Here is a 27597-nt window from a genome sequence, read left to right on the forward strand (position 1 = left end):
ATTTTTGCTCATATAACTCTGCCCTTAGAGGGAACAATGATGCCAGTACAAACAAAACAGAGACCAATAGTTATTATGGAAAATTCTGGCCTATGGTACAGCAAGATGAAATTTGAAAATGAGGTTCACTTCTTCGTCCTGCTTACAATAATTCTGAAACCTTAATATGAAAATTATTTTTTTAAAAATTAAAAAAATATACACACATACACATTCGCAGTCTCTGGATTAACAAGTTACGTTTTTAAAGTTGTTCTTAAGTCAGATTTGTATGTAACTCAGAATTTGTACATTTTAAGATTCTTGCTGCTTACCTCTGCTCCCAGCTGACAAAAGGGTCAACTGTCCCTATCGGTGTTCCCTTTAAGGTACAGCATGCACAACCACACACTGTTCTCAATGTGGCCATGCATCATTCCTGAATCTGCTACAGGAGAAATGTAGGAGTCTATGCCACTGGAAATACTGCTCAGTGAAATCAAGTGAAGGTGCAACTGCGTTCTGAAGTACGAGTCATACTTAAATTGGGCATCTGTAACTCGAGGTGTCTCTGTGTCTGTGTGTGTGTCTCTGTTTAAAATGGCAATATGTGATTTGGTATTAGAACAAAAGATCTAAGCAAACAGGTTTGTTGTGGAAAGGAAGTATCTAGACATTAGTGTACATACTACTACTATGTCATTTCTATAGAGCTGAAAGGTTTACGTAGCACTGTACATTTAACATATAAAAGATGGTCCCTGCTCAGAAGAGCTTACAATCTAATTTGTACAGACAGGGGGTTGGGGTTGGGGAGTTTCCTACAAAGAGAATGATAGGCTAGACATCGGTATCTTATGGTGAGTGGGAGTTAAGAGTTGAAAGCAGCCTTGAAAAAATGGGCTTTTGGCTTGGATTTGAATACTACTAGAGAGACTGAGCCTGAAGTAATGACTCAAACTGTCTGTTCCAGGCATATGGTGCAACAAGACAAAGGACAGAGTCTGGAGCTGGCGTGTACAGTTGAGCAGACTGGATGGACCATTCGGGTCTTTATCTGCTGTCATTTACTATTCTACCATCCAGATTATTTTACAATTACTCTTTAATTTCAGTCTTCAGTATGAAGTAAAATAAATTGCCTTTCATAATATTACTGTTTTAAGACCAACTCCACAAAAGAACAAATAAATGGAGCTTCTTCACTATACCAAAAAGACCTTTCCATACCTCTCCTGTGTTAGGGTTCCAGCATAGGATCCTGGCATCTTTTCCACAGCTGAGGAGCAGTTCAGGATCTGCCATGCTCCAGGCAATAGTTAGAATACCCCTGTAAATGCACAAGAGAAGTTAGATAAATGTTAACATCCAAAATATTGTCTGGGTACAATCTAACCATAATGTATCACTGATTTTACTCATAAAATAATAAACTTAACCAACATTTTACATTTGTACAGCTTAAATACACAAAAACGAAAACAATTCTAGGGTAATATATAAAGACTTTTATATATGCATGAGTAAACAAAAGAGACCAGTGGTGCTTGCAGACAAGGAATGGTAGTCAGCTTTCATCATTTCCTCTTGCCACACATGCCTCAACATTGATTACTGTAATATCCTGTTTTTGGGAATGTCCGATAGGCAAATGAAGAGACTACAGGCTGTTCAAAATGCTGCAGCAAAATACTTGGTGGCACTAGATTTCAGCATGCAACACCTTATTTTATGAAACTTCACTGGCTTCTCTGTAAGACTAGGACTGAATTTAAGCTCTCGCCCTTAATTTTTAAGACATTATATCGTATGGATCCTAGCTACCTTCAGGATTTTGTTCATTTATACCAACCTATAAGGACTCTTCTGTCAACTCATGATGTTAGAACAAAAATTCCATTGGCGTCTGAATGTCCACTATGATGGACCTTAAACAGAACTACTGTATACCTTATATATTGGTCGCCGTACCTTAAGAAGGATATGGCGTTACTCGAGAGGGTTCAGAGGAGAGCGACACGTCTGATAAAAGGGATGGAAAACCTTTCATACGCTGAGAGATTGGAGAAACTGGGTCTCTTTTCCCTGGAGAAGAGGAGACTTAGAGGGGATATGATAGAGACTTATAAGATCATGAAGGGCATAGAGAGAGTAGAGAGGGACAGATTCTTCAAACTTTCAAAAAAATTGAAAGAACAAGAGGGCACTCGGAAAAGTTGAAAGGGGACAGATTCAAAACGAATGCTAGGAAGTTCTTCTTTACCCAACGAGTGGTGGACTACTGGAATGCGCTTCCAGAGGGCGTAATAGGGCAGAGTACAGTACTGGGGTTTAAGAAAGGATTGGACAATTTCCTGCTGGAAAAGGGGATAGAAGGGTATAAATAGAGGATTACTGCACAGGTCCTGGACCTGTTGTGCCGCCGCGTGAGCGGACTTCTGGGCATGATGGACCTCAGGTCTGACCCAGGAGAGGCATTGCTTATGTTCTTATGTTCTTATATACTTCAATATAAACCGGGATTTTTGGGCCAAACATTTGGGCCAAGAATTTGCGGGAGCCAGTCAGGAAGCTGCTCAGCACCAAGAAGAAGCGCCAAAGTGCGCTCCTGCTTGGTGCCGCTCAGCGGCTGAAGAAACCAACACTCACAGCAGTCACGGCAGCGGGTTAGCAGTAGAGCAGGAGCACGGAGAATTCACTCCTGCCCGTTGCACTTCAGGGAACGGCAGAGCAGGTACGACGGACAGGGCAGGGAGAGGAGGGGGAAGGGTGCAGAGCCTGACAGGGAGGGGAGGGAGGGAAGAGGTTGGGTGCAGTGCCTTGCAGGGAGGGGGCTGGGTGCAGAGCCTGACAGGAGATGGAGGGAAGAGGGCTGGGTGCAGAGCCTGACAAGGGAGGGAGGGATGGGGCGTTGGGTGCAGATCCTGGTAGGGCAGGGCACTTGAATATTAAGCCGCTCGACATATTTGAGTCAATCATTTTTCCTCCTTTTTTGGTGGGGGGAAAAAGGGGGTCTTGACATTCAGATCAACATATTTGAGTTCATATGGTAATATGAAAAGGGTCTGAACTTTGGAATTCATTGCCATTGAACATTACAGTTATTTCAAATTATGTGAGCTTTAGACGTGCTTTGAAGATTTGGTTATTTTGAAAAAATTTTGTAACTTAACATCTTGAGTGACAAAATGAAAAATACGAATACATTTTTCCATCAATGTCTATCATGTGTTTTGTTTGTTGTAATCCACCTAGAATTATATTTTAAGGGGAATTTAAGTGCCAAATTAAATTAAAAACATAACTGAGCTAGAAAACAGATCTCCAAGCACAGAGGAAATGAAAAGGAAATGCTGTCACTTCCAGTCTGCAATCACGACATAGAAGAGAGAGTGGGTAAATCACTGGATTCGATTCATATGCTACTGTTATCTTTTTATTATATTCATCTACATAGTTGATAACATAGTAGATAATGGCAGATAAAGATCTGCATGATCCATCCAGTCTGCCCAACAAGATAAACTCGTAGCATATGATGTGATGTGATGAATGTAGTTGATTTCTTTAAGACATGTTATAAACTTAATTATTGCTCTCAATGTGCAGTCCTAGTATGGAAGGAGTTGTCATTATGTATAACAAAATTTCATTTCCCCCTACCTTCTTTCACATACCATGTACAGTTTTAAAGTGCTTCAGACAGCAAGTACATCCTGCTACAACTCTTTAGAATACACAAATGCATGACTGACATGGAATAAGCAGAGTGCTGCATTTTAGTTTCAAGTATTAACTTTGACACAACACCTTACCTCTTCATCCTCACACAATTATAAAAGAAATTTCAAACCAAACTATCAATTTAAAAAAATGTAGTAACTAACAGTCCTCATTAAAAATGCTTGTTGAGCAGCCAAGCATTGTACATTAGCAACTTTCACGACTCCTGAAATTACCTATGTTAATGCTGCTACAAACCCACACTGGCCTACCTTGAGGCTTCTTGGACAGTTGCCAGTTATAGTCATGTGTATATGGACAGCCCACCACAGAGAATGTTGTAATAGACCACACAAAGTTGGAGTTCTGACTGACAAAACTGTTCCTGGTGAAGAGCCTACACCTGGGTCACACCACCACTTTTCCCTTTTTGTACAGCAAATTAAGTAGGTTAGAATGAGAAACTGCATGTAGATCCAACTGAATCCAAAAAAGCATCATAAGTTCAACATTATTCATAGCAGCCCCTCCTTTTGTTTTTCCTTAATTGTTCTCTTTTACTTTGATTATTGTAGTTCTTGCCTTTTTACCTTTTGTTCCTGTTTGTTTTTGTTTTTAAAAGTCTTTGAAAGTTATTGTTACAGTTTGGTGATGCAAACTTGTATTTTAGCTAAAGTATGTTTTATGTTTTTATGAATTTGTACACCTCCTAGAAGGCTGATTGGGCGGTATAAGAAATTTTAAAAACCTGAAACTTGATAACCCTGGTCCTCCACGACATATCCACTATAGGCAAAAAAAGGGATTCAGTGCTGTGATGCCTATAACCTGATTGGTTCTTATTCACAATCTGCCTTTTCTCCACCAAATCAATCAGTTGCTCTAAAAATGTTTTTTTAAACATTTTAGTCAACACTAGTACATTTGAAATAGGAAGAAAACTACAATAACCATCTTAGACTCTTTTTCCTTTCTTAGAAAAGGGAGCAATAGCAGCTCCTTTTAAATTGTCTGGAATGACACCAATCTTGAAAGAAAGATTGACCAAATATGCTATCAATGGCAAAATCACTTCTTTGCACTGTGACAAAACAGAAAAGGGAATAGAATCCAAATCCACTGTAGAAGAATGTAAGCTCTGAAAATACTGCATTTAGCAACTACTATCTGTGACTGACTGAAATTGTTACTAGGCCTCAAAAGCTGTTTCTCTCTTTTTTATTATAATTATTGAAAATATAAGTACAAGTATGATACTTGTTTAAGGAAAAGCAAACAGAAACACTCACTTGATGTTTCTAATTAGAATCCTGGTTCGAGGGGACATCAAAACTCAAGGTGTTATTTATTTACTGGGATTTATTAATCGCCTTTTTCATGATGAGAATCACCCAAAGCATTTACAATACATTGAACAGTTATCAGGTACTCAAGTATTTTTCCTATCTGTCCCAGCATATTCACTATCTAACTGTGGTACCTGGGGCAATGAAGGGTTAAGTGACTTGCACAGAGTTATAGGTAAGAAAGGAGAAGAGGGAGAAAGAGATGGGTATAAATTTTATCTGTGGCTAAGTGTGCATTTGTCTGCATAATTTAAAGATTCAATACCTTGTATGGTTTTCCATAACACGTAATGGGGAAGAAGCAAAGCGAAGATCCCACATCTGTATGACAGGCAGTCGATCATCCTCTGAGGCAAGGACCATCTGAGTAGCCACATCTGGATGCCATGCCATTCCTGAGCAGCGCATCTGCAAAAAAAAACAACAAAAAAAACACCCCCCCACAAAAAACCCTTCAGGTCACATCACATTCTTATCATGGGTCAAACAACTAATTACTAACATAGACTATACTAATTTCAAACTGTTTAGCACCCAGAATTTTTCTTCAATTTTTAAGATTTATATCTTAATTTAAACATCTACACAGCACTTCTCATGATGGGATAGATGTTTTGAATGTGTCAATGAAATAACTGTTTAATACATGAATATCCATACAGCCTTACCTATATAAAAGGGCCTGTTCACTTCCCATTTTTATAGATATAAGTACAGATGGAGACTGAAATTTTAGTTTCATCCATATTTGTTTTTGCCTTTTCTTATTTGAAAATTCTGCTGCTATACTCTCCCCCGATACATGTATATATCGTATACAGATTCTGGTACACAAAAGATGTTTGCTCCCAAATTCAACTCTCCAACATAGGGCTATATTCACTAAGCCCACCCGATTCATTATCCTCTGTTCCGATCATCCTCCGATCCGCGCATGCAAATGAGGGGAAACGGCATGCAAAGTAGACAGGCAGCAATTCACTAAACAAATCTGGGACACTGACTTGGCTGGCCGATCAACAAAAGAAGCGGCTGCTGGGGACCAGTCGCTCATGTCCTTTCCTACTGTCCTTGTCCTGAAATCCCAGCCCTTGAGGAGTGGCGCTCGCTCGCTGTGGGGGGTGATAATGGAATGCTTAGTGTGCAGGACATGTTGGTGCAGTCTTTTGTGGATTTTTTCTACATGTAATGCCTGCTTTTCATATGATTCTGGGTAACTCTAGTTAGATACAAGCATATGTGTTAGTTAAGGTCACGCCCAATAGAAGTGTACGGAAAATTTGGTACAAAAATAAAAATTCTGAATATTGATTGCAGCTAAGGCCAGAGAAAAACACTATGGATAAGGAAAAGCATAATAAGATTTTCTTTATGTATTTTGCTGGAGTACGCCAGATCATGGAGGAAATCAAGTAGAGGTACAGCGGTATTAAGAACTCCATCTTGTATTAATGACTCCATCTTGTTTTCTGTCTTTCTGTGTGTCTCTTCTTCTTGGGGTAAAACATACTGCAGTTTTCCCGCCTATAAAAGGCCTGTGATTCTAGTGTTCTTTGTGTGGACTGCCATGCCCAGGAAGAATAGGAGAAACCTCATGGCTTAAGTATTAACAGATAGTCCAGACATTCCAATGCTGGGTATAGAAGCAAATATTTCTTGTATAGGTTTGAATGCAGTATTGATTAGGATTGAAATATTTGTTTTTGTAAATCTTTATTCATTTTTACCTCTTATAAGTGTATCAATAAAATTGACAATTGAGATTTAAATACATCACTTGAACATCTATCATATTTAACAATAATACATAACATTTAATCCCTTCCCTCCCATCCCATCCTAGGAAATATTATTTTTACTTATCCAATCATTTAATAAAATTCAGAATACCCCCCCACCCATCCCATCACTTGCATTGTACTTATAATGGAAAATGGTATCCACTTAGGGGTAGAACTCTAAGTAACATCTGCTGATTTTGTATGTACTTCCCCAGAACTTTAGAAAAAAATCATTGTGTTAGGTGCCATTTGACTCATGTTTCAGTCTTGATGAATTAGAGATCTAAAAAGAAATCTGTTTTGTACTAGTCCAGTAAGGTCCTTGACATTAGACTTGTGCAATTGTGCTGAAAACAACTGAACTTTAGACCTGGAAGACTCTGAGGAGATCTGTATCATTCTGGAAGATCCCTGATGCTTCCCCTTTGTAATTCGATGCACAGGTTTGAAGAGATGACATTCACTAAGAAGGATCTTTTAGTGGGCAGTCAGAAAATCTCTGCACATATGATGCCCTCCTTTTCTCCACCTCACAGTGATTGACAAATTGTTTCAGGCAGTCAATTCAGGCACATAGAGACACACTGCCAGAATATTAACAGTCAGGCTGATTACATTCTTAGGCACAGATGCACTAAACTCACAGTGCGTCTAATGATTGTCACTAAACAAGGCTGAACTGGTTTAGCGTCAGCCTAAAGTTACTGACTGATGCACACAATGGCTCACTGCAGGCTTTGCCGTGCATTCATTGCAGCCTCCAACTCTGCAATGCAAATGACCTAATTAGTATTAAAATGAGGTCATTAATATTAAAACGAGCACTCCAATCAATGCCCTAACATCGCTTAGGCATGCAATAAATCTAGCGATGACTACTAACAACCCAAAATTACCGACAGGTCTAGACAAGACTGTCATATTGTTCGCCTCTCTTGTCAGCCACGACAGCCCTCAAAAAAAAAAAAAAAAAAGGAGGCAGGAAGGATGCACACTTCCTCCTGTCTCAAAACCTGGAGCTCCCCAAACTCCCGATCCCCCCCAACGAAAATTGCAGCCACCTGAAACACCCCTTCCCACACACACATACACACTCCTGACTCATCCCCGCAAAGATCATGGCTATTTGACCCCCACACACACACACACTCCTGACATCTCCCCCCACAAAGATCAGCAGCAGGAGGGATGCCTATTCCCTCCTGCTTCGACCATCCAAACCCCCCACCAGGTCCCCTGACCCATACATTATACTGAAGAAGATAGTAGGAGGGATTCCTAGTCCCTCCTGCTGGCAGGCTCGCTTCTCCAAAATGGTGGACCATCCCCTTCTCAGTGCATTCTGGGATGCAACAGGAGGGTCCTGAGGTCCTGACTGGCTCAAGCACCTATGGCTCCTTAGGCGCCTGAGCCAATCAGGCATTAGGCCCCTCCCGGTGCATCCCAGGTTGCACCGGAAAGGCCCGCCATTTTGGAGAGCCAGGCCTGCAGGCAGGAGAGACTAGACATCCCTCATGCTGTCTCTATATATAAGTTATGAGGCAGATGGGGGGCTGGACAGCCAATGATCTTCACTGGGGGGGGAGTCCAGATAGCCGAGGTAGGAGGGAGTTATTATTATTATTCTTTATTCTTATATACCGCCATACCCAGTGAGTTCTAGGCGGTTTACATCAATTAGCAAATGATCTGCATTGAGTAGCAGATTTACAACGAAAATTAGAGGTAGGTTTACAAAATTAGAAGCAGATTTACAGCATTGAATAGCAGATTTACAACAAAATTGGAAGTAGGTTTACAAAATTAGAAGAAGATTTACAGCATAATTTGAATTGAGTAGCAGATTTACAACAAAATTAGAGGTAGGTTTACAAAATTAGAAGCAGATTTACAACATTGAATAGCAGATTTACAACAAAATTGGAAGTAGGTTTACAAAATTAGAAGAAGATTTACAGCATAATTTGAAGAATTTTTGACTGAAAATTGCAGGCTGAATTCCGATAAATTACAGTGATTTGCCGCAGTCAGCCGTGAAGTTACAGCGATTCTTAACTGTCTGCAAAGCGGGCAGGTTTACATCAATATTACAGAAATTGCAGGTTTGACCGAGCTAGGTAGGGGAGGTAGAGAGTGGGGGAGGGAGGGACTGGTGAAGGAGGAAGGGGGCAGCGGTGGGGTAAGTGTCATGTGCGGTGAATGGGTTATTAAGGGTCGTGATTGCTGAAAAGGTATGTTTTTAGTAGTTTTCTGAATGCTAGGTAAGTGGGGGCCTCGAGTATCATCTGAGCTAGCCATGGGTTCGACTTGGCTGCTTGGAAGGCAAAAGTTCTATCCAGGAATCTTTTGAGAGGGCAGTGTTTAGGCGAAGGGAAGGCGAACAATTGAGTTCTCCGTGATGTCCTGTTGCTGCAGTAGAGGTTAAAGTGTGTGTTTATGTAACTTGGGGAGGAGCCGTTAACCGATTTGTAGCAGAAGCATGCAAATTTAAAAAGAATTCTAGATTCAAATGGTAGCCAGTGTAGTTGGTGATAGAAAGGGGTGACATGTTCCCATTTCTTTAGGCCAAAGATGAGGCGCACCGCGGTATTTTGGACTGTTTTTAGTCTCCTGGTAGTTTTCTTAGTGGCGTTAAGGTAGATGATATTGCAATAGTCGAGGATGCTGAGGATGGAGGATTGTACAAGTAGGCGGAATGCATTGTCATAGAAGTGTTTTTTTATGGTGCGAAGTTTCCAAAGTACCGAGAAGCTTTTCCTAATTATGAGGTCGGTATGGTTATCTAGAGATAAGTTTTTGTCCAGCGTGACTCCCAGAATTTTTATGGTCGGATCAAGGGGGAAGGTCTTTCCTTTTAGTTGAATTGTGGTTTCCTTAATTTTATCTTTGGGGGAGGCTAGAAAAAATTTTGTTTTGTCTGGGTTTAATTTCAGTCTGAATGCAAGCATCCAGAGTTCTATCTGGTTGAGAGTGTTTGAGATGTGGTCGAGTAGTTCTTGTGAAAAGTTGGTTAATGGAATGGTTATTGTGATGTCGTCTGCATAAATGAAGAATTTGAGATTTAGGTTGTGTAGGAGTTTACCTAGTGAGGCAAGGTAAATGTTGAATAGGATGGGGGATAGGGGGGAGCCCTGTGGGACCCCGCAGGTGTTGTCCCAGCAGTATGAGAAAGAGTTATTCTTGAGTACCTTGTATGATCTATTTTGTAGGAACCCCTGAAACCAATTGAGGACCTGGTCTGAGATGCCTATGTGCGCTAGGCATTCCAGGAGAATGGTGTGGTCGACCAGGTCAAAAGCACTGCTCAGGTCGAGTTGTATGATTAGGGCACTTGAGCCTTGACTGAAGAGTGTGAAGAGGTGGTCGAGAAGGGAGGCTATGATGGTTTCAGTGCTGTGGTCCGCCCGAAATCCTGATTGGTTGTCACTTAGAATGTTAAATTTTTCAAGGTATGCGGAGAGTTCCGCTTTTACCAGCCCTTCCGCTATTTTGGTAAATAGGGGGATACTTGCAATCGGCCTATAATTAGAAGGGGAGTTTGGTGGTTCTTTCTCATTTTTTAAAATTGGGGTGATCATTATTTGACCCTGCTCCGATGGGAAGTTACCTTTGGATAATAGGTAATTAACCCATGTCATCATTTTTGCTTTAAAATGGGGGGGGGGCCGTTCTCATGATTTTTGGTGGGCATGTGTCCAGATGGCAGTAGGAGTGAGTATACTTGTTGTAGTAAGTATTGAAGGTTTGCCAATCGGTTATTGCGAACTGTTTCCAACTAAGGTCGACTTTGGCTCCCGGGTCTGGGTTTGGTGGATTCATGTCTGTGAGGATGGGGAAGAGCTCGAGGGGGTTGGGGCTGGCTGGTAGAGTTGTTCTTATTTTTTGGATCTTGGTATTGAAGAAGTCAGCCAGGGTGTTGGCGGTTAAGGTGGCTTCTTCGTGTAGGTAAGTGTAGGTTTCTATGTTGTAAAGATCATTGACCAATCTGAAGAGGTTATTGCTATTGGTTTTAGGATTACCGATTTTGTTGGAGTAGAATTTTTTTCTTTTTTCACTAGTGAGGGTTTTGTATTGTTTTAATTTTTTTCTCCATGCCAGTCTGTGTTCTAGCGTTCTGGCATTCCTCTTGCCTCTTTTTTTATTTGGGGGCCAGCGTGGCTTTTTTTTAATAGGGACAGATATTGTGCATTTGTAACACACATACAATATCTTTGCCTATTAAAAAAAAGTCTTCCTGCCCCGAACAGCTGAGCGGCACGAGGCTGCCTCAGGGCTTCCCCTGCTGCTCAGCTGTTCGGGCTTCCCCTGCTGGATCTGCGCATGTGTCAAAGTTGCTTTTCCAACGACTGATTAGGCGGGATTACAGCAGACTTCCACAAAACTAATTTGCAGGGGAAGTCGTTTGAACATTGATCACCATTTTGAAGTCAGACAATTTCTCAGCCCCACAGTGATCCATATGATTTTAAGGATGATTTTAGTACATCTAGGCCCTAGTCCAGTCAAATCAAATTTCAGGAATGAGTGTTTATGTTTTGAATCTTTTTCCTACACTGTGGACAAGGCCAGGACACCAACTTTGCTTAAAATATGTATCAAGATATTTTTAAAAGAATAAAAAACAAATGAAAGTAAAGCGTTTAAAAAAAAATTTATGAAAATCCAAAGCAACCAGAAATAAAACAGAGTAGCTTTCTTTTCATGTTCATTTAACAGAATATCAAAAATAGGCCTGTCAGGCTGAGGAGACTGTTGCAGCAAGGAAGGCACACACGTCTAGAACTTTACATTAAAATCAGAGTTCTGGAACAGCTGTACTGCTCCTGTCTCATCACATGACTTCATCCACTTTGGTGCATGACTCAAGTCCTGCTTGTTGACATTAAAAACTTACAATTCTAAAACAAACAAACAAAAAATAAACAATCGCTTCCCTACTATTAATTTATACCATTTTCCAGAATAATACCATGCTGTAGTGGAAAAAAAACAAGACCAGATACTAAAGCCTCTTGCACAGCTTCATAGACAGGAAAGACAAAAGTCTTAACTTCTAATGAAATACATTTCTGTCCACATAGTTACCCGGTTGCTGTGGTCGCTGACTTTAAGTATAGGCTCATTTTTCCGAAGGTCCCATACAGTAGCACGGCCACTGGGGCTGGCTGAAGCAAGGATGTGCTGAACCTGCCTGTTCCAGGAAATGCAGCTGATGTCTTCCAAGGGCTAGAATAGATTAAAATGTAAAATATCTGAGTCACACATAACCTTTATATGGCCAACAAAAAAAGTTAGGTCCAGCAGGCTTTACTATTTAACATAAATTCAGCTTGGGGAGGGGGAAGGAATACTTCTAAAGAAACTCATCCTTTTACCAAGCTTCCTTTATTAGGCCTATTTTAATCAGAAGGTTTTTAGTTCAATGTCCTAATACTAACTTTATAGCATTTTATTTGTGGGACTTATAAATAATGTATTTACATGGACTCTTAAAATTAATCAACGATTAAAAAGATTTTCAAGAGTTCTAATTAAGTAAAAATTATGTCATACTTCATCATTTTCCTTCCTTCAGTAATAGCAGATGAATCCCCAAACTTATAGGTTATGGTCATCTACAAGCAGGTGGAGATAAAAGTGCAGAACTGAACTCAGCCATAGAGAAGGTAAGGCTCTTGGTGATTTACAAGTTCTCTTAAAGCAGTATGCACATCAAACAGACTTTTCCTTCCTCAAAGAATGGAAATACTGTGTTTCTCCGAAAATAAGACAGTGTCTCTTATATTAATTTTGGGTCCAAAAAAACCACTACGGCTTATTTTCAGAGTAGGTCTTATTTTTTTCATGTACAATGATCAGCTCTCCCTTCCTCTCCTTCACTCCAATTCTTCTTCTTTCCTTTCTCTCCCCCACATGTGCAGCATCTTTCCTCCCCCTCTCACCCTTGTGCCTTCCCTCTATCCCTCCCTCCCATCACTCATGCAGCAGAACCCTTGCACAGCTTCTATCCCTCCCATCCCCCCCACGCAGCTGAACCCCCATTGACCCTCCCATCTTTCCATTTCTCCTATCCGAACCCCGCCGACCCTCCCACTGCAGAAACTGACATACCTCCTTCCTAAAAGCAGTGCTGGCAGCACTCTAACAGGCTGCTTCATGGCTTTCTCCCCCCGGGGCCTTCCCTGTGCTGCATTGCTGATGACATCATCAGTAATGCAGCAGAGGGGATCACAGGCGGGAAAAGACTGTGAAGTAGCCTGTTTAGAGTGCTGACGATGCTGCTGTTAGGAAGGAGGTATGTCTGTCTCTCTGGTGGGAGAGTTGGCGGGGTTTGGATGGGAGGGAGAGATGGAAAGATGGGAGGGTCAGCGGGGGTTTGGCTGCGCAGCAGGGGAAGCTGCCGGTGAATCCAGTGACATTTGGGTTAGGCTTCCGGGATCGATATAACTAGGACTTATATTAAGACCTACCCCAAAATTCATGTTAGGGCTTATTTTTGGGGAAACATGGTAGTAAGAACAATGAAGAAACCTAAAACGTGGAAGAACAATTCAAAACAGAAAAATGCAACATAGGAAACCACATAGTCACTTACTGAGGAAGGGCTTCTGGATTCATCTGATATGACTAAAGGAAAGAAAATTATCAGGTAAGACAATTTTTACTTTCTTAGTATCAGAATAGAGGAATCCAGACACTTATAGGATGCAGCAAAGTAGTCCTCACACTGGGTGAGCTACAGAAACCCCCACAGAGAGCATGGATGTCCCAAAAGAAGCTTCTGTTCTAGCCAAAATGTCTACACAATAATATTTAGAAAAAGTGTGTGATGAGACCACATAAACAATCTACAGATTTCCTCAAGATAAAAAAGCCTAGGATTTTGCCCATTAGGTCAACTACACTCTGGTAGAATAAGCTCTTACAGTGATGGATGATCATTGCCCAAAAGGACATATACTGAAGAGATGGATTCATAATTGAACAGGCAATTGTTTTAGAGGCCAGATGCTCTTTATGGGGGCCCACCAAGAGAAGAAAAAGATTATCTGGTTAGCGAAAACTCATTTGTGACCACCAAATACCGAAACTAAACTAAACTAAACCTTAAGTTTGTATACCGCGCCATCTCCGCAAGCGTAGAGCTGGGCACGGTTTACAGAATTAGGATAGAAAGGAACTCCAGAAGAAGATGGGTAATAGGAAAGGAACTAAGAGGGTAGAGAGGGGTCAAGGTACCAGAGAGCGGGAGGTGTTAGATTCTTGAAAAGAGCCAAGTTTTCAGGTGTTTGCGGAAGAGTTGGAGGGAGACTCTGAACAAGACTTTGAACATCAAGAAAATGTAGCAAATGATAATCCATTCCAAAGCCCTTTCTCCAAAAAGACAGCAGGAACGGTTGATTGAAATGGAAGGAAGAGATGGCACCAACCAAATAGACACATTTGCCTCAGAAAAGCAGAGAAATGGATCTCTGCAGGATAATACCTGAAGCTCTGAAATTCATCTAGCTGACAAAATGGTGACCAGAGAAACCGACATCAAGAAAAGATCTTTCAAAGTCGCTTATTTATGAGAGGTTCAAAGGGGAATTTCTAAAGGGCCTTAAGAACCAAACTGAGACTCCAGTCAGCATGGTTAATCCCTTTGAGGAACTGCACCACATCTGGATGAGAGGTGTACAAAAGAAGTCCCCTAAAATAAGCCAAGGCTGCCCCTTGAACTAGGCCCTTCTGAAGATCTTCCTGCCTAATGACCAGAATTTAAGAGAGATGGTCCTTTCCAAACACTAAGGGCTCCTTTTACTAAGCTGCGCTAGCAGTTTTAGCACGCGCGCTAGACGCTAACACCAGCATTGAGCTGGCGTTAGTACTTGGCGCGTAGCGCGGGGTTAGCACGCCTTAGTAAAAGGAGCCCCAAGTCTCAAAAACTCTCCAAACCCACATGTACAGAGATAACAAAATTTACTTCTATACCGCAGTACCATAAATTCTATGCAGTTTACAAAAGTAAAATAATTACAGTTAAATGAAGTGTTTTAGTTACCTAAATATCTAATGAACAAGTATGTTTTCAAATGTCTCTCAAATAAATGATAAATACTAGAAGTCGCGATTAAAAGATTTAAATCTTTATCCCAAGATGCTGCTTGATATGACAGGTTATAATGGTATCTTTTGAATTTACATTCTTTAACAGATGGAAAAGTAAATACATGTGAGCGTCTAGTGTGCTTAATATTAGAATATGTAAATAAGTTCACATGATAATTTGGTATAAAGCCGAGCAAAATTTTATAACAAATGCAGCCAAACTTAAACTGAACCAGGGCCTCTATCAGCAACCAATGTAATTCGCAAAAATAGGGAGTAATATGATCAAAACTTTTTCAAATTGAAAATAAGCCAAATGGCTGCATTCTGAATAATACTTAATCTACGCAAATTTTTTATGTGCCCACCAAGTAAACAATATTGCAATACTCCAACTGACTTAAAACCAAAGATTGTACTAGCAATCTAAACAATGAAGCATCAAAGTATACTCTGATAGTACGTAGCAACATTCCATGCTATTGACCCAGGGTAAGCAGCGACTTTCCCCTTGTTTCAGTAAAATACTATGGATTTTTCCTCCAGAAATTGTCCAAGCCTTTCTTAAAAGTCAGCTACATTAAATGCTCTTACCACGACCTCTGGCAACGCGTTCCAGAGCTTAACTATTCTCTGAATGAAAAATTATTTCCTCCTATTGGTTTTAAAAGTATTTCCCTATAACTTCAAGTGTTTCCTAGTCTTTGTAATTTTTGACATAGTAAAAAACATCAATCCACTTGTACTCGTTCCACATCACTCAGGATTTTGTAGACATCAATCTTATCGTCCCTCAGCCGTCTCTTTTCCAAACTGAAGAGCCCTAACCTTTTTAGTCTTTCCTCATGTGAGAGGTGTTCCATCCCTTTATCATCTTGATCATCATTCTTTCAATCTTTTCTAATTCTGCTATATCTTGCTTGAGATAAGGCGACCATAATTGGACACAATACTCCAGGTATGGTCGCACCATGGAGCGACACAGGGGCATTATAACATTCTTAGTCTTGTTAACCATCCTTTTTTTAATAATTCCTAGCATCCTGTTTGCTTGACTTAAGATAAGTGGTTATATTATAGCAAACCTTCAAAGAAAGCTATTTGCATACTCAAAAAACCCTGGTGGTTACCTATTAATTAAATATAACATAAAGAGAAATACAGTTGGGAATGATCTCTGCAGTCTATGTACCACCTTAAGTATTGTCAATTAGGTTTGAGTACGTGTACGTGCTAGACGTCATGTCATTCTTTTAAGTAAAATGCATTACTTTGTTCACTTGTTGCTCAGAACCGGCAGGAGTATGTTTACAGCCCAGAGAAGGTAAAAGTGAATCCTCCATAAGAAGGTAAAAGTATTTAGTTGGCTTTTCTGAAGAGTTAGTAACTTTCTGTTTTTTAAACTTTCAGCGTTGCTAGAGAGACTTTTTCTCTGACGCAGCAGGGATGTAATTCTATCCCACGAAACGCAGGCTGCGTTGGATGATTGAAGTAACAAGCAACAGCCTTGGATTCTAAAGAGCATAAGCTAAGTACTTTAAGTTCAAAAAGTTTGAAATTAACTGAAGTAGTTTACAGCACTAATGCACTTTTTGACATAGCACTTTGAGGCACCAGTGCACTTTTTCAAGCATAAGTACATTTTTTTCTATCGGTTTTGAGTTTTGAAATGAACTGTGAGGTTTCTTAAGTATTAAGGACCTGTTTTACAAAGCCGCGCGGCAACAGCCCCGAAGCCCTTTAAATCTCTATGGGCTTCAGGGCCGTTACCGCGCTACAGCCGCTGGCGTGGCTTTGTAAAACAGGCCCCAAGTATTAATGAATTGTGAGGTTTTTTAAGGATTTAAACCAGGGGTCCCCAAAGTCCCTCCTTGAGGGCCGAATCCAGTCGGGTTTTCAGGATTTCCCCAATGAATATGCATGAGATCTATGTGCATGCACTGCTTTCAATGCATATTCATTGGGGAAATCCTGAAACCCGACTGGATTCGGCCCTCAAGGAGGGACTTTGGGGATCCCTGATTTAAACAGTTGAGTTTAGTATAAATTAGCAGAAATCAATTTAAATTTTTTTATATAGATTAATTGAAGATTGAAGAGTTATGAATTAAAGAGATAAAGTAATTTTAGAAATGAAGAATAAATCAATTGTTAGAATCAAGATAGGGAGGATGGGTTCAAGCCGATGATGGAAGCAGGAGTAAGAGAAAAGAACTGTCTTTCTCTTTGAGAAAACCTGGAATGGGTGAAACTCCAAAATCTGAGGCTTATTCCTGTTTATATAATAATAGGAGAGAAAAAAATTGCCTGCCGTGTCATTTTGGCTTATATATGTGGTTCTTTATGTTGTATTTGCTTAAAAAAAATTGACACAAACGTATATTGGCAAAATCTTTCAAACACTAGGCCAGGCATCCAATTTCAGGATGAGCAGAGAATCACATTTTTTACTGCTACCTCAACTAAGTGACACAGATGTTATAAATCAGAATTTTAAAAATTTAACAAATTGAATAATTTGTTGCATGTTATTTCTTATGATAGCATTTGCTCATTGCCATAATTTGGACCAATATCAATCCTTTATATTACAACATAAAAGTACCTGAGATTTAGCTCCAGGAGTCATTGGTGTAGCAAAGTTGTTTAAGTCCCAAATGTAGATTTCTGATTCGTTAGCACCAGAGGCCACAAGATTGGTCTACATAAAACAAAGAAAATAATCCAAAAGATACAATCAAATTAAAAAGTTAAAATAAATCTCTAGAGATGCAATGAAGCTTAACACTTTATAGCCAATAATAGAAGTCTATAGAAAATTGACCTATTATGCTCCTTCCCATCAAAGAAAAAAAACAAAAATACAGTTCAGGCTCCCAAGAATCGCTGAAGCTCAGGCTACTTGCTATCATATGCATTAGGTTTATAAAATACATTTTATAAAAAGAGTACCGGTAATTAGGAAAAGGCCTGAATATTTTTAGATTTCTTTTTCTTTGCATCCCTTAGTTTGGGAGCGCTCATCGACATGGCCGATTTCTATCCTATTTGCCAAAGGAGAAATCAAGACTGCTTACCTGAAAAGGGGGTTCTCCACATACAGCAGGTTCGTCACACCGGCAGAATGGCATACATAACAGAATCAGGATTGATCAGCTCTGCCAGGCTAAGAAAATTCTGCACAAACCCCCTCAATTTATATCAAGTTAAGCGGAAGCTTCAACTCTATAGAGAACAGCCAATTTATCCTGTTGTCTACAAAGACTTCTCAATAATTAACTTCACTTTTCTGACAAGCACAATGGAAATCAGCCACATAAGTGAGGGCTCCCGACCTAAAAACTGTTTAGAAAAATTTAACATAAAATACGAGTGTGGTTTGAAAAGTTTGGTGAAAAAGCAAGTTAAATAACGTTTAATGAAAAAAATGGAAACTTGCTGGATTAAGTGTATAGCCCTCATGAAACTCGCTGGATTAAGTGTATAGCCCTCAATGGAGATTAAGGTTGTTTAAATTGCTTTTTTTGATCAAACTTTTCAATCTACCCTCATAAAATATCAAAAGAACTCTCAAATCACTATTCTAACACATTGGTTATTTTATTCACTTAAGTTGACGCTTAACACTACCCAAGTAAATGTAGTAGATTGAAAGAGTTAAAACACTATTCAGAATTTTCAAGACTGCCTGTTCAAAAATTACTCTCCTTTATTGAAGCTGCCAATTTAAATAGTGAGATGTATGTATAAGTGATCAAGCTGCAGCTCTATACATTTCCTTGAAGGAGATTTGAACGAAGACAAGATACTGAAATTGCCATTACTGATTTTAATGCACCTTAACTTTTCTGCCTGCTTGCATATTAATAATAATAATAATTTTATTCTTATGTACTGCCACACCACATAGTTCTAGGTGGTTCACATCAAGAAGAGCTGTACAATCAGTGAAGAAAATACAATTGACATAAAAACACATTAAAATCAAGTATTGAATAATCTGCAATCCAATCAGAAAGTGCTCTTGGACACAAATAACTTATTCTTTTCATACCAACAAATTGGTTATGATGGTTGCCTATGTGGTTGAGCTCCTGTTGTGTCACATGTCAATGCTCTATTACAGTCCAATAAGTGACAACCACATGCTCTTTTGCGTTCATGTGGCTTTGCAAAGAATGTTGGCAGGCCAATGAATTTTTCCATTTTACCATAGGGTACTATTTTACAAAGAATTTGGAAGGAGTATCAAAATTACCCTGCTATGGAAAATTCTAAACGTGGAGGATAAGATACAAATGCTGGAAGTCTGCTTAATCTGTGTGGCAAAGTTATTGCTATAGATCAGTGTTTCTCAACTTCAAGCCAAGTACCCCCTAAGTCTAACAAATATCAACTGAGTACCCCCACCCAGGCTCCACCCCAGACATCACCCCCATAATAGTACTAATTGTAATGCAATTTCTTCCATCCATTTTTCATATACACATAATATAATCTTATTAATGCATAATGGTAACCACAAAATTTAAAAAAACATAAAGCACACTGTACGTTCAGAAACTGGGTCAGCTTCAGTGGAGAGAGGGGCAGGCAGGAAGGAGGGATCCCCGGCGGCAGCTTCAATGGAGGGTAGGAAGGAGGGATCCCTGGTGGTGGCTTTGGCGAGCGGGCAGGCAATAACCTCTCCCTTACTTCCAAATAGAGTGTACATCGCTGGTGCAGGCGCACGCTGAAAGAACATCGAGTCCCTCCCCCTGTAGTCACCTCTACCCTAAGTTCTATCATGTGCTTCAAATGGATCCATTCTTCTACTGCATAGTCATATTGTCCTTTTATGCCCGTCCACGAGCTGTTCCATCTCTCCCACTCTTTTCAAACTGAAAGGTCCAATCTTTTTTTTTTTTTTAAATAGTTTTTATTGAGGTAGCAGCCATCGCCATAACAAAGAAACAGAAGCTACAACACTACAGTATGAAAGAACAAATAACAAAACAGGCAGGCCCGGGAGGACCACAGTAACGCTCAGCCATGAAAAGACAGGCAGAAACCCCCCCCCCCCCCCAGCAAGTAAATGCAGTGCAAGAATAATATAAACAATAATATCAATGCCGGTAGTGGCCTGAAGTTGGCCTCCACTAGAACCCATCATTTGTTCCCATTAAGGCTGAATCTCACCTTTAGCAGCTGCCAGACATATGTGCTGCAGCCAGTGCTGCCATTTAGCAACTATGAACAACAAAATTTGTCTCTTCCTTTCTGAGCACACTACCAAAACCTTTATCCACACTCTCTTCATTTCCCATTTAACTGCAACTTGCTCCCACTGAACTCTGTCAATCTTCAAAATTTTGCAGCATCACTTATCTTTTACCAGTGTCGCTACACTCACATATCCCTCTCCTCAAGCCTCTTCATCAGCTCCCCATCTGTTTCTGCACACAATTTAAACTCCTCGTATTGATTTAAACGTGCATTTTTTTCTGTTGCTGCTTTTCTCTCTCCTCTTCTCTCTCCCTACACCACATGTGTCAAACACAAGGCCCATGGGCCGAATCAGGCCCACCTGGCCTTTTTATGTGGCCTGCGGCAATGCTCTCGAACTTCCCCTTCTCACAGTCCAGGGTATCCTCCCTTCCACGTCGGTTCGACGTTGCCATCACGCCGTAAAGTCTGCCGGCTTCGGCAGTGATTCGACAGTGTTGTCCCTGGCTCCCTCTCCTGCCTTCCGTCCGCCGCAGTCCACCCGGGTGGAAACAGGAAGTTGCGCGTTATTGGAGACAGACCGTGGCAGGCGAAAAGCAGGAGGGGGAGCCATGTACAACACTGCCAAATCACTGAAGCCAGCAGACTCCTCGGCTTGGCAGCGACATCGGACTGACGCCGGAGGTAAAGAGGGACTGGCGCTGGAGGGAAAGGCATGCTGGGCTGTGAAGAGAGCGAGATTTAGGGAGAAATGGTGGACCTGGCTTTTAAGACCCCACATGGCATCCTCCCTCCCCTAATTCCACTATCTTGGAATTCCTCAAGTCCTGATACCACCAGATCCACCCAAAAAGTTAAACTATCTTTCCCCTCGCTAAAAGGTATCCTCTATGCGGGAAAATTAGGGAAATCTCTCTTCTTCAGAATCACTGAGCTTTGGAATAACCTCACTGCCCTACTACGGAATCTGGGCTCCTTCCAACTATTCCGAAAGCATCTGAAAACTAGGCCATTCACAAAAATGTAATGCTTTCTTCCCCTCTATATTAAGAACATAAGAACTGCCATCTCCGGATCAGACCCATGGTCCATCGAGTCCGGCGATCCGCACACGCGGAGGCCCAGTCAGGTATACACCTGATGTAGTTTTAGTCACCCATATCCCTCTATGCCTCTCGTAAGGAGATGTGCATCTAATTTGCCTTTGAATCCTAGCACAGTGGATTCCTTAATAACCTCCTTTGGGAGAGCATTCCAGGCGTCTACCTCCAACCCCTACTATGCTGTTCCTTCCTTATATTAAGCTCTTGTAAACCATGCCGAGCTCTATAATTATAGAGAGGATGCAGTATATAAACTATTTAGTTTAGTTTAGGCCTTATAGATGCAGGAATGTACGTGTTCCATTCAGCTGGCTGCATCAGCAATGGTGCTGTCGTTGTCCTGTTCAGCCAGTCATGGCTACAGTTTAGCCAACTACTGTAGGAGTGCAATATAAGAAACTGTTATAGAAATGTGTCAATCCAAAAAAAAGGACCAAGTCTTAGAAATTTTGTTATTCAGCTGGCTAAGTAATCAAGAAGATGCTAATTTAAATGCAGCAAACCAAATCTTTCTATCATTTCATTTGCCAGAGATATACCATTTCCATTAACAATATAATTCAACTGAAGAATCAAAATTGTGAGGAAAAAAAAAAAGAAGTTTGACAACAGTGGACTTGCCAGTTGCAAGAAAGATTTTTATTTTTAGAATTTTAATTAATGATGTGGCATGGAAACGCAAATTCACACATACTGCTAGCAGATTTGAATTGGAGTAGAATCATGCAGCTCGAGCATACAGTCGTCTGCAATAGTACTGGCTGACAGCTGTTCTGTAAGGCTAACACGAGGAACCAGAGGGCATCTAAAGGCTTGCCATTTAACTGTAGCATTGCAATGGAGCCAAGTCCATTGAAAGTAATGGCATATTCTTGAGCTTGCTATATAATGCAAGCAAATTACATTAAAATTCACCAGGTAAATGTACTGATTTACAGGACTGGAATCATTAAGAGTCCAGCCTAAATCAACTCTATATGGGAGACATTTCAAGACATAAAAACAGGTGCACAAGAGAGTCTGAAGATAACAAAAGAAGGCTCTGAGGATAAAGAAACAAAGTCAGTCAAATTGCCTGAAACTTGTGCTGAAAACACACCAGTGTCCAGGAGTGAAAGTCACTGCTGTTACAAGAAATAAGAAATATGCAGACTTCAGAACTATTCGGCCGGTGGCATAGTCCAACAAAAAGTTTACCCAAATGGAAATATTACTGAATGAGGTTAAGTAAATTAAAGTAAGAAGCGAAAGTTCTTCAAGGAAAGAAGATTACTGTAGCACTGAAAAGTGTCTGTGGTTTTTTTTTTTTTTGGGGGGGGGTTGGGGGGGCACTCAGCACCCCAAAGTGTCACCCAGCTCCAGAAACATCTTTTAGCTAATTAAAAAGCAGCTAATTTTGTCCAAAAGTAAACTCCTACTCTATTGAGACCCAGATATCAGCTGGATCAGGAGCTAGGTAAGAGCACCAAGGAGAAGTTGCAGTCTGCCAACCATCTGCATAGAGACAGAAAAATACTGATCATTCTACGGCTGCACGATACCCTTAAAGGGCGAGTCACAAAGAACTACTTTCTTTGTCACCATCCATTGGTCGATGGACATAACCCAATAGTTCTGGATTGGTCTGGTACAGATGATAAAGAATAGCATAAATACAGCTAATCGCATTATAAGTAATCAGAATGTCCAAATTAAACAGTATATAAAGTCTCATAAATCAAATAAAAAGAAACCAAACCTGGAACACGTTTATATCTAGAGCCCGAACTGGACCAGTGTGCTTGTCTGTCTGGTCGATCACAACTTCATTCTCTCGCTGTACAATTTTAGCTGGATCATATAGAATCAGATTTCCATTTTCACCTCCTGCGATGAGGACTCCTGACAAGCTACCATCCGAATCCATTTGATGTGGGCCCCAAATCAACTTATGGTACCTATCAAACAATTACAGAGATCAATTTTATTTGCAAATCTGAGGAAGAGCCCTCCTAGAAATTCAAAACAGGGTTCTTTCACATGGCAATTAAATATACTACTGTGCATTTACAATTTTTTTAAAACTTTATTTTTATTGATATTTGCTACATTTATAACAAAAAATCAGGCAAAATATAAAGCCATGAACAATACAGTTCCAAAATAATATACAATCAATGATTACATTTCAAGTCTACATAATTGGAGCCAGTCAGCGCTAAATTTCAAAGGAAAATATTTATTTTTAACTAACCTGAGAGGCGAATAAAGGCCTAACTTTTTCTTTTGTCACTAATTCTCTACAACGTGAACATTAACATCTGAATTTTTAAAAAAAACAAGTTTATCTTTCAAGGTCTCCAATTGTAATGGATCCACAAAACATATTTGTCAGTTCCATAAGTAATGAGACACTTACATGGAAATTTTAGGAAAAAAACTTGCGCCCACTGCTAGTACTTTAGACTTAGACAGCAGGAACTGCTTCCTCCTAGCCTGTGTCTGCCTGGACACATCAGAAAAATATTTGTTGCCCACAAAACAGAGTCTGGTTTTTAAGTAAAGCTTAAGACTACATTGCTTTTCAATTTCCGTTCTGAAAGTTACCAATAAAGTACTCTTTTATCAATCACATCTTTGGATGATTCCAAATTATGAGACATTTAGACTGTCTGGGGATACCAGCCTGTCTGTCTATTTCTCCTTCTTCTTTAATTACCTTAGCACTCCTTGGAATGTAATACAAATTGTCAAGTGAAAAAGATTCCACCTTAATATATTGTGGGATATCTCTTAAATACATTGTAAGGCAGTGGTTCCCAAACCTGTCCTGGAGGACCATCGGGCAAATAAGGGTTTTAAGGATAGCCCTAATGAATATGCATGGAGCGGATTTGCATGCCTCTCACTTCCATTATATGCAAATCTCTCTCATGCATATTCATTAAGGATAGCCTAAAAACCCGATTGGCCTGGTGGTCCTCCAGGACAGGAACCACTTTCTAAGGTAGCCAAGTAATGTGAAATTGGAAATTTCAAAATTTGCAAATTTTTCACTCTCAGTGAATTCTTCATTTTTTCCAGTTGCATATGTAACAGCATACTATCCTTCATACTTAAAGTAACCGACTGTTGCAAACCTTTTATTGAACCATCTAATTTATCCACTTTGATAGTCAATTTCATTATTGAATCTTGTTGTTTATTTACTTTAGTGGTAACTTCAAATGAAAACTGACACAACTTTGAAACAGTGCCCTGTAGTGCTACCAACCACTAGCCAGACATTTAAAGTAATAGTTTTATCCTTAGGGAGGCAATCCATACTTGGCTCTGTTAACATTTGAACAGGAGCCAAGGGCTGCTCTCCCTGAGTCCCAGTGTCTCTAGAAATGGGTTCCAGGTTTACTATTGGAGCTTTAAATTGTATAGGAGTTGCTAGACCTGCCCCAACTCCAGAGACAGGTTCTACCAGTCCCGGCAAGTTCAAAGAAGGTTGAAGTGGTGGTGATGGTTCACCTAAGGACAGACACAGAATGAGATGGTGAATTTATGTTGTCTTATATTACTGAAGAAGGCAGGAGCTGGAGATGATAGTCCATAGGCCCCAAACGTGGCAAAGATCAAACAATCTATACTTTTCTCTTCCTCATAATGTAAGACGTCAGAGGAGGGGCGGGACCGCTGCGGAGGAAACAGCTCCGAAGCAGTTTGGAAAGACGCTATACCCGTGATTTTGTTTGCAGGCTGGTCTTCAAAGGTAAACGGTGCAGGGAGGCCAGGGGGAAAGTCAGACACCAGTGGGAGGCCAGGGAGAACACACAGGTCTTCCGGGGGAGGTGGGGGGGGGAGGGAGCAGTCCTTCGGGGTGGGGTGGGGGTGGGGCAGGCCTTCAGGAGGGACAAGCAGGCAGGCCTTCAGGGGGGACAGGCCTTCAAGGGGGGTGGGACAGGCCTTCGGGGGGACAGGCAGGCCTTCAAGGGGGTGGGACAGGCCTTCAGGGGGACAGGCAGCCAGGTCTTCAGGGGTGGGATGCAGATCTTCAAGGGAGGGAGACAGGCCTTCAAGGGGGGGACACGCCTTCAGGGATGGTGGCACAGGCCTTCAGGGGGGGGGACAGATCTTCAGGGGAGGGGGGCCCTGGTGTAGAAGTACACAGAGGGAAGGGGGATTCAAAGAGACATGCATATGCCGGACTTTGGGGGGGAAGAAATAATCGGTCTAAAAATAGAGGAGAGGGAAAGAGATGATGGACAATGGGATTTAGGGAGGGAAGGAACAGAAAGGGAGAGAAGTTGGACACAAGGGATGGTGTAGAGGGGGGGATATAAATACTGGATAAGAGGGTAGTTGAGAAAAGAAAGGGAGAGATGGTGGACCCTGGGGTGGTGGGGAAGGAGGGAGAGATGCTGGATGAAAGGGTAGTTGAGAAAAGGTGGATCTGTGGATGGAGACGAAAAAAAGGAAAGATGCCAGACCTCCGTGGGAGGGAAGGGAAACGGAAGGTGAGGACAGAAATGGCAGATGGATGGTTAGCACAGAGAAAGAAGAAAGAAGGAGACCCTAGCAAGCAAGTTATCAGAAGACAACCAGAGCCTGGGACCGACAAGATTTGAATAATGACCAGACAACAAAAGGTAGAAAAAATAATTTTATTTTCTGTTTTGTGATTACAATATGTCAGATTTGAAATGTATCCTGCCAGAGCTGGTGTTAGACCGCAAACGTGAGCTAGGATTTAACAGAGAGAGAAAAAGCAATGTTATTTACCATAACAGTTGTTATCCAGGGACAGCAGGCAGCTATTCTCATTAGTGGGTGATGTCATCCGACAGAGCCCCGATGCGGACATCTCACAAGCATACTTGCTTGAAGAAACTTCAGAAGTTTCGAGATGCCTGCACCGCGCATGCGCAAGTGCCTTCCCGCCCGATACTCTGGGCGTGTCTCCTCAGTTCAGGTAGCTAGCAGAGAAGCCAACCCAGGGGAGGTGGGTGGGACGTGAGAATAGCTGCCTGCTGTCCCTGGATAACAACTGTTACGGTAAGTAACATTGCTTTATTCCAGGACAAGCAGGCAGGTATTCTCACTAGTGGGTGACCTCCAAGCTAACCTCGATGGGATGGTGGGAGAGTTGGCAACTTAGGAGAATAAATTTTGTAATACTGTTTGGCCAAACTGTCCATCCCGTCTGGAGAAAGTATCCAGACAATAATGAGAGGTGAATGTATGAACCGAGGACCAAGTGGCAGCCTTACAAATCTCCTCAATTGGTGTCGATCTGAGGAAGGCTACAGAGGCCGCCATTGCTCTGACCTTATGGGCTGTGACTTTACAGGGAAGGGGTAGTCCAGCCTGAGCATAGCAGAAAGAGATGCAAGCCGCCATCCAGTTGGAGATGGTACGCTTCGAGACAGGGCGTCCCAACTTGTTCGGATCAAAGGAGACGAAAAGTTGAGAAGCAGTTCTGTGTAGTTTGGTGCGATCCAGGTAGAAAGCCAAAGCACGTTTACAGTCCAGAGTGCGAATGAGGACCACCATATCGTGAAGCAGAAGTTGAAACGCTTGAAGAGCATTGAAGATCGCCCTGAGTTCCAGAAGATTGATATGGCACAGCCGGTCCGCACTGGTCCAGAAGCCTTGAGTGCGAAGACCGTCCAGATGAGCTCCCCATGCATAGGTCGAGGAATTGGTCGTGAGAACTTTTTGGTGGGGAGGAGTGTGAAACAGCAAACCTCTGGATAGATTTGAAGAGGTCATCCACCAACGTAGAGACTGCTGAAGAGCAGGAGTGACTATGATGTGACGAGTCAAAGGATCTGACACCTGTGTCCATTGAGAAGCCAGGGTCCACTGAGGAATCCTGAGGTGAAGTCTGGCAAAAGGAGTCACATGAACTGTAGAGGCCATGTGGCCCAGGAGAACCATCATGTGTCTCGCTGAGATGGACTGGCGAGAAGATACTGACTGGCAGAGATGAAGAAGAGCATCCAGGCGCTGTGGAGGAAGGAATGCTCTGAGTTGAATAGTATCCAGAACCGCCCCGATGAAGGGAAGAGCCTGGGTAGGCTGCAGATGAGATTTTGGGAAGTTGATCTCGAAGCCCAAACTCTGCAGGAACCAAATCGTTGTTAACGTCGCCGAGATGACCCCAGGGGCCGAGGTAGCCTTGATGAGCCAGTCGTCGAGGTAGGGAAATACCTGAAGACCCTGGTTCCGGAGTGCAGAGGCCACTACCGCCAGACACTTCGTGAAGACTCTGGGAGACGAGGACAGGCCGAATGGAAGCACTCGATACTGCAGATGTAGATGTCCCACCCGAAATCTGAGGAATCTGCGAGAGGCCGGATGAATGGGAATGTGAGTGTAGGCCTCCTTGAGATCCAGAGA

General features: G+C 41.4%; 1 protein-coding gene across 8 annotated transcripts in view; it reads right to left on the bottom strand.

Annotated features, from left to right (window-relative positions):
* The window catches only part of SEC31A (SEC31 homolog A, COPII coat complex component), a 240037-nt gene that overhangs the window by 175562 nt on the left and 36878 nt on the right, over positions 1 to 27597 (bottom strand). For all 8 annotated transcript variants that reach the window (XR_004541033.1, XR_004541032.1, XM_033962592.1 and 5 more), the window contains exons 4-8: positions 22967 to 23165; positions 17526 to 17621; positions 11915 to 12055; positions 5314 to 5456; positions 1210 to 1309 (exon numbers count right to left, since the gene is read on the bottom strand). Coding sequence is in view for 6 of the 8 variants with exons in the window: in XM_033962592.1 (XP_033818483.1) it covers positions 1210 to 1309; positions 5314 to 5456; positions 11915 to 12055; positions 17526 to 17621; positions 22967 to 23165 (679 nt within the window). In the remaining 2 variants the exon portion in view is untranslated. The remainder of the gene's footprint in view (positions 1 to 1209; positions 1310 to 5313; positions 5457 to 11914; positions 12056 to 17525; positions 17622 to 22966; positions 23166 to 27597) is intronic.

This window comes from Geotrypetes seraphini, chromosome 1, assembly GCF_902459505.1.
Source record: "Geotrypetes seraphini chromosome 1, aGeoSer1.1, whole genome shotgun sequence".
NCBI classification, from domain to species: Eukaryota; Metazoa; Chordata; class Amphibia; order Gymnophiona; family Dermophiidae; genus Geotrypetes; species Geotrypetes seraphini.